At 36.7% G+C, this 8,128-nt stretch overlaps 1 protein-coding gene across 1 annotated transcript; it reads right to left on the reverse strand.

Annotated features, from left to right (window-relative positions):
- Positions 1 to 2,370: 2,370 nt before the first annotated feature.
- prdm8b (PR domain containing 8b) lies at positions 2,371 to 7,327 on the reverse strand. Its single transcript, XM_051894986.1, has 4 exons — positions 7,114 to 7,327; positions 5,013 to 5,237; positions 4,568 to 4,799; positions 2,371 to 4,245 (listed from the first exon to the last, which is right to left on the reverse strand). The coding sequence occupies exons 1-4, from the start codon at positions 7,114 to 7,116 to the stop codon at positions 2,993 to 2,995; spliced, it is 1,713 nt and encodes a 570-aa protein (XP_051750946.1). The 5' UTR covers positions 7,117 to 7,327; the 3' UTR covers positions 2,371 to 2,992.
- Positions 7,328 to 8,128: the final 801 nt, after the last annotated feature.

Below are 8,128 nucleotides of genomic sequence, written 5' to 3' on the forward strand. Positions count from 1 at the left end.
AAGGTACGGATGACTCCGGTCACAAAACATGGGTCAGGCAATAAATATCCTCACCAAGTGTAAGTGACTATCATCATCTACCAGGCCATTACCTCATATTCTGGACTTAATTCTTTGATCATGTTTTATGATTTTTTTAGGTCCACCTATTAAATTGCTATCACTTTGAATCAAAGTTCAGTGCCTAATAAGTGTTTTTGTTTTGTTTTTTCTTCTTTTTTTCAGAAGGCCACTTTATATATACAGTAGTGGCCTAAAATTATGTCCAACCTAGGAAAATTGAAATCTTCACCCTTTATTAAAATATTATTAAAAATTTGTTACAGATTTCATAAGCATATTGCATAGTTGTGCTTGGAATCAAATGTTTTATCTGTGATAATGCAATGAAACATGCAAAATTGTGCAGACATTATTTTTGGCCATGCAAAGAGAAGAGCGAACCAACCATTTGTGACCAATGTAAGCTTTTTCCTGTAAGCTTTTTGTTTGTCTATGCATTTGTTGTTGTTTTTTGTTTTGTTTTGTTTTTTGCATAGTAAAATATAACCTGTAGCTGTTAGCCTATTTTTTTTTTCTGATAAATACCTTTAATACCTGTTTATTGTTTTGTTCTTCCCGCTTTTTTAAAAATATTTAATATTTATATTTTATATACAGTATATATATATATATATATATATATATATATATATATATATATATATTCCTTGTATTTTGATGGTTTAATTGAAAAGGTAATTAAAAACAAATATCTTGTCTGGACATCACTTTTGGCCACTACACTGTCTTCTAAATAATTATATATTATATTATATTATATTATATTATATTATATTATATTATAAAATAACTTATTGATTTGGAGATGGTTGAACTTTGGCTGCGTTAAGGCCTCTGTCGACCATTAGGTGGCAGACTAAGGCTCTGCAATGCTCAAATCATTTTTTTAAAAAATCCTGATTTGGTTGAATTTTTCATTATAAGAGCTTGGTGTCACTGTTGAGCTATTTTAACATCTTGTATCTCCCTCTTAGCTCCTTGGTTTCAAGCGCCACAATACAAGTTCAGATATAATATATATATTTGACAAAGACATAGCCTAAATATGCATATAAAGCTAAGAAAACAATTATATGGTGTTTTATTGTCTATTACGGAAAAATAATAATTGCAAATGAAGTTGACTGACAGGTATAAATTGGCATTACTTTGTAATTCTTATGCATGGTCATACTTGTGGCACATTTGATAGATATGTAATAAATGTCTAAATCGAGATTATATAATTTTCATTAGAGAGCGTTTGTATTTTTTTTTTTCTTTTTATACAAAAGGCCTAAATTTACAGTTAGACTTTATATCTGGGTATTACTACGCTACATTCAAGGCTCTTGCTTCATAGTATTTGTTGAACTGAGTCCATTTCAGTAGTTTTTATAGAGCTTTTTATATCAGCTAATAATGGAATCAAGTAGCCTAGTATCATTTACTCTTCTCTTAATTTCCTGTTGCGCGCACTATACAGAATGATGAGCACAAACAGTGAATCAAGCGAAACAATTAACACTTTTAATTGATGTTATTGTCGCGGTCACAAACCGCAAGTCGTTTGAAAAACAAAGCGCTTATGTTTAATATAGCAGCCGTTTTTCGTTTTGTTTGTTTGTTTTGTTTGCTATTTATTGGCTAAGAATTAAAATAACCCGAAGACCGGGTTTCTTGGAGGCGTCACGCTATTTTAGATTTTAATTCAATACTTGGTTTTCCCTTGAGGAAAATGTATCGCAGTGGAAATGTTACTTGTTTTAAATTATTATTATTGTTATTATTATTATTACTATTATTATTACCATTATCACTGTTGTTACTGTTATTGTTATTATAATAAACTATATCAAAGTTTGGTTTAATTTATAGTACTCACAGTGTCTCTATTTTCTGAAAAAATGTTTAGACAAATGTATTATTTTTGTGCATTTCCCCACAAATATTTTGAGTGTCGAATCCGACTACACTAATTCCTTTAGAGCACGTATTACAGATGATGGTCGATGAATTGTAGGCCTACAAATTAGAATTCCGCTTATTCTACAAAGGTGCTAATTTATCCAAGACAAGTTCTTAGTGGAAAAAAACAAACAAACAAACTCACAATGAGTGTTGAAACAGTAGCCTAAACAGGACATACGCGTTAGTGTTTGTATGAATTAAGGCTCTTGTTTGAAAGGAAACTACCCACAACTGTAAACAGCATCCCTCTACACTCCTCCTTTTAGAGGGTCAGTCTACTCTTTTATGTATTTGCAATGCTTAAGGTATAATTTTTTTGTCATTTTATAGCCAGGCAGAATTAATCACACAGTCAGGTGAAAATAAAGCTATTTTATTGTCAAAGCATTCAACATGATTAGATAAACTATCAAATAGTAAATTTCAGCAAAAGGAAGAAACACTGAATCTATTCCTCACAGACACAAAATATTACACTTTGTATTCAAACAAAACAAGTATTTACATTGTTTCGAATAGACTGCATCTTATACCAATAACTATAATTTACATGCACTCTTAAATACACTTCAACATCATGTTCCCAATGTTCAATATCCTTATGCATATAGACATAACATGTCATTGAATAACTCTCAATGAAATGATCTGCATCTTAATTCATTTATATACATTATACATTAAATATATACAAAATTCAAAGTACACTTACATTATTATTGTCCCTTTTTTCAAATAATAAGTGCTTCATATAATAAATAGATTTTAGGTTTTTAAGTCAAAATGCATCGTCATACACAAAAACATGACATTTGGAGAAATCAAACCATTTAAACAGTATATGTCTTTTGAAAATGAGAGCAAACGTGTTGGCATTACTCCTCCAGATTAACCATATTCCATTTTGATTAAAAAATTGCAAGGAAAAAGTAAGAAAGGAGGAAAGAAAGAAAGAAAAAATAAATAAATCCTCAAAAATTCAGTTGTGAGAGGTCATGTGCCGGGAAAGGTGGTGCCGCTCCCTGAAAGACTCGTTACAGATTGGACACTTTAACTTTTCTTCTCTCCTCCTTTTAACAAGAGGTTCCATGGCATACTCCTTTTTGTGGTGCGAGCGCATGTGGTAGACCAGGTCAGAGGTCATGCGGAAGGAGGCATTGCATTTGGCACACCAGTTCTGGGCAGGCAGACAAAGGGAAGTGAACGAAGGGGGCAGGAGTGTGAGAGCAGAGGGCATTTGCAGCTGGATGGGGCCTGACGTCTTGGGCCAGAAGGCTGTGGCGTACAAGAAAGGGTTCTGTTTTGCAATGCCACCCGGCACTGGGCAGTTGCTGCCTAGCTCTGAGCCTTGGAGCTTTGCGGCGAGGTGATCCGCCTGGTAGAGTCTACTGGAAGAGACGGTGTCGCCCACCGCGGGATGGCAGTCTACCGCCGGCAGAAGCTTGGGTGCCATGACAAGAGGTGATATCTGCGAGAAGGTGCGAGACGGCTGGCTAAAGGCACTCTTTCTCTCCGAGCCTCCACCACCCTGCTGGGGCACTGAAGTGAAAGCGCTGCCAATTGACGAGGTCTCCATTCGGGACTGTGGGGGCTGAGTCTCGCTGAGAACCTGTCTGATGTTCAGGTGCTTTTCAGCCGGGTTGCTGCTGGGCCGGCCAGCCTCCTTGTTTTCCGAGTTGGAGCTGGAGTTTTTGCTGCTGTGCTTCAAGCCCTGAGGCGACTTCTTGACCTCTGTAAAGGCGCTCCTCTTGATTTCCGTCGACTCTGAAACAGAGGGGGAAAAGGCCCGCCTGCTCTCGTCCAGACCGTACGCTCCACGGTACTGCTGCGCCGAGTTGGCCAACTCCTCTTTGGACTTGGGAGGCTGAGATAATCCACTGTTCCTGCTGTCCTCCATGTCAGAGAACTTGCGCTTTCCAGAGTTCTCACTCAGGATCTCGGCCTCTTTGTCGCTCGGCGGACTGGTTCTGTTATTCTCCAAATCCCTGGCTAGATTATGGAAGTCTGTGGATGGCTTTCCGTCCTGTGGATTGGAGAAGCCATCAGATCGGCCCAGTTTGGGACTGGACCTGGCAGGAGGTAGACTAGCCTGGTCACTGGCATCCTTGGCCTCCTCCTCTGGACTGGCCATGCTTTGTAGTCTCTTAGTGCAGCGGAATCTCAGATGAGCCAAAAAGGGAAATTCGAACTGGAAACGCTGGCTACAGTCTGGGCACAAAAAGGGTGACGTTCCTACAACACATAATTGGTGGGAGGGGAAGAGAAAAAGAAAGAGACATTTTAGAAAAAGTGTCCTCAAACAGGTACATAATGATGATATGAATTTTGTAATGCATAATTTTATTAACACATAATTAAAATCAAATCAAATTAAATGTTTACGTATTTTTTATAAATTATTGACATGTACGACTTTGTCTCATGTGTACACATTTTTAAAAACTTTCATAAATCTATAATAATTAATTATCCAAACACAGCAAACTATATTTATTTACTATTTAAACTGCTATTTTTGACCAAAATATAGCACATATTGATCTTCAAAGTGTACCTTTACTTTTCACTTGATTTCTGCCTGAGCTCAGGAGCAGCAGCTCAATGAGATCCTTGCCATACCACACCAGCAGCTCTTCATCTTTCTCTATTCTCCTCAGTGACCTGTAGAATAGTTGGCCGTTCTTCACATAGGCCTCTAGGTTCTGTTCATCTCTGTCTCTCGCTGACTGGACCAGCCTCAACCACATCAGGCCTTCTGAAGAGCTGTTGGCAGCTGACGTGTCCACCTGTATCCGGCAACATAAAGCGGTTAGAACATCGGGCCAATGTTCAAATATCAGTAATTAACTGCAAAGAATAAAGTTCCTTTAAAAGCGAAATAAATATTGTAGTATCGATTGATGTAGCGATAGTTAGCAAACTATTAGGCCTATATGCCTTAGATAAATTGACAGTTCAAACACTCGACTTGTTGGAATTTAAATAAACAGTGACTATACCCTGAAGATGTAAGGCGCCGTTCGTTTGTCTGTGGACTTGAGAGCGATAAAGGCGATGCTGTCATACAGTGAAGTGTGACTCAGAACACATGGACCAAAAATGGCATTTTCCGGAATGTCACAGGTTGTGTAGACGCTGGTAAATATATCCGTTAAACACTGCTGCATCGCTTTCGCGTCGCCATCCCAGGCCAGTCTCTGCGAACTGGATTCCTCCATCATTTGCTGTAAGAACAAAAAAGCAGTCAATTAATGTGAATAAATAGAACAGTCACTATTTTTGTATTATATATAATGTAGGCTATGTAAATTGTTTAAATATTTTTTTTTTTCCATAGGTTATCTGATTTGGAGTTCCAAGTGAATCTTTTGTAAACCTTTAATACCAAAAACCTCTCAACATGCAGTCTTACTTTACATTTAGGCTTGTGTCTTTTTTTCTTTCTTTAAAGCTAATTTTATTCGATTGATAAATAGCCTAAATATAAATATACTGATATGGACCTATGTGTCTGAAATAAAGCTATTTTGTTGACGTTATGTAATACATTGTATGTTATTTAAGCTATAGGCTAATCTATTTTATAAAATGTAAACATGTTGAATTAAAGGAGTTTTTAATTAATTCTGTAAAAGAGAAGAGAAAAAACAAGTAATCAAACAAAAAGGGGAAGATGAATACCTATTTCTTACAATGCATTAATTCGATTTAAAAGCATGACTGTGACCGTATTAGCTTACATTAATAACTCTCAATGCGTGTTTTCAGATTTTTCTTCCACTTGTCGAAAATATTTTATATGGCTTTGACAAGGAAAATCTGGCCTTGTGAGACCAATCGGTCTATTTACAATCGGGGACCATATCGAATGGATTCAGTAGCACTGTCAAAGTCACTGGTTTCACGTCAGCTAACCTTTAGCTCCTTTCTACAAGAAGGAACGTATGTCTCCTTATTACCATAATCCACCACTTTCCTTCTGAGACTTTAATTAAGGCAGCACGCGGAGTTAATTATTTTTTCTTCTTCGAACCCTTAATGCACATTTACAAATGAGGTGAATCTCTCGTACGCGTGAATTACAGTTTACTCTTGTAACTTGTTAAACACAACAGTATTTTTAGCAGCATTTAAAAAAAAGTGTGGAAATATTCCATTTCCATATTGTTCATGTGTTTTTAAAAACAGTTTATTATAATTTTAACAGTACGGCATATTGCTGTGATTTCCAATGATTCCTCAGCTTTTTTGATAAGGTTAAAAAGATAAATATCCATGAAAAATTATTTCTAAATAACGACAAGTGTGAAGGGAAATGTTGTTACTGCAATTGTAAAGCTGAATTGAAAACTGATCTACTGTGAGCATAAAACGTGTTAAATGCTGCAACTATTTGTAGACACGTTTATTAAAAACATCTAAAATTTACAAATTCGTTTACAGTTTTTCAGCTGAGAGGTAGGGTGCTGTTATAAAACAGACCGCTTTCTTTTTTTTTTATTTTACTTCGTATTTATAGCCTAGCGCAAATTAAGCGACACTGACGCGCGTAATACAAAAATAGTCTGAAAATGTGATTGAAATATTTTGCAAAGCGTTTAAATGAGCATTTTTATTTATAATAAAGATGCTATTTCAAACGGACACGTCCGGCTCTCTGTTGAATTGCACAAATGAGAGCAAAGTTCCCTTCATCCATAAAAAGCCTTAGTGTGAATTCTGCCCTTCCTTTCACGATTCTCTCCTTTTGTAGCTGTGAGGTCGCACTCTCACTCCTGAGAATCACACAAAGGATCCAATGAATATGCATTTCAACTAAATACTATAATAGACCCACGAATTTATGCGCATTTCTGAAATAGAGGAGACGAACCCATTAACCTCCTGTTTCAGGCTGAAATTTATTGCGCTTTTTATCTACGGTCTTGTTGTTATTCCAACTTTATGACTTTATGATGTGTAACCCGTTTCCCTGATTCAATGACTTTCGTCTACCATCTGCGAGCTTTCGGTTGCGAGGATGCTGTTTGGGCGCTGCATAGCCCCAATGTATTGCTAGCCTCCGGTTGTTTTTATTGCAAAATTGTCATTAGTACTCACCATGGTTCTAGGGTAAAATAATCCACAAGGTTTCGGAATTGCCGTCAATATATCTTTAAGTATTCAGCGTGTCCAGTGAAGTCCGTGCAGTCAGTACATTTCCCCGTCTGTTGAAAGTGACAGTGTTGCCGACCGTCTTATGATGCGCGAGCGCAGAGAGGCGTGCAGATGGGGCCGATAGACTGACTGAGTGGCACCCACATACACACTTTTTGTTTGCTGCACATAATCTGCCCAATGAGGCGTGACACGCTTCGTCTCCTCCCTTTAACTCTTCGGTCGCCGAGAGTTAGTAGAAGCAGAGTGCTTATGCTGAAACGTTGTCAAGTGCACTGCTGTCACTAAAACAGATGCAGATTTGCAGAATATTTCATAATTCTGTTATATTTTCAAACAAAGAACATTCATCTATATTTTTAAGTGCATTTTAATGTTAGCATAATATTCAATAGCTGATGCTTATTATGCTGTTTTTAAATATAGCTACATTGTAAAATGTTGTTAAATGTATGGTCAAAAATGGAAGTTGTTGCAGACCTTTCCTGTAAAAGTACAGTGGCGATGTATGCATTACGCGGGTTAGCATTTTGATGATTGTAATTTACAGTTCATAACTGTATATGTCGTTAAATGACATTATGTTAATATATCAACCCATGTGGGCTATCTTTCTGTTACTGTTACATGTACTGATAATAACACAAAGGAAGGTCACATGATGACTTCTACTGTGGCCAATAATAACAAAGCCAGAGCCCAGTATTAGGCTACCCACAAACACCATCAGTGTAAAATAAAGCAAACATAACTAAACAACAATGCAACATAAAACGCTTCAACTCAGTAATTTTTTAAAAATGTGATGGTTCGAGCGGTAATTTTTGGGAATGCCCCTTTCCATAAATTATAAGACTTTTTACTTAACCCCCCTCCCCCCCACACACACACCCAATTTTAAAATTTTACTGTAAAAATATATGTAGCCTATTGCTTTAATAAATATAATTTTCCTCCA

The sequence above is a fragment of the Ctenopharyngodon idella genome, chromosome 5 (assembly GCF_019924925.1).
Source record: "Ctenopharyngodon idella isolate HZGC_01 chromosome 5, HZGC01, whole genome shotgun sequence".
NCBI lineage: Eukaryota > Metazoa > Chordata > Actinopteri > Cypriniformes > Xenocyprididae > Ctenopharyngodon > Ctenopharyngodon idella.

Coding starts and splice junctions, on each gene's coding strand:
- prdm8b (XM_051894986.1), bottom strand. Junction 4,800..5,012: donor CGGCGCCTTACATCTTCAGG/GTATAGTCACTG, acceptor TGCCGGATACAG/GTGGACACGTCAGCTGCCAA. Junction 4,246..4,567: donor AAATCAAGTGAAAAGTAAAG/GTACACTTTGAA, acceptor TATGTGTTGTAG/GAACGTCACCCTTTTTGTGC.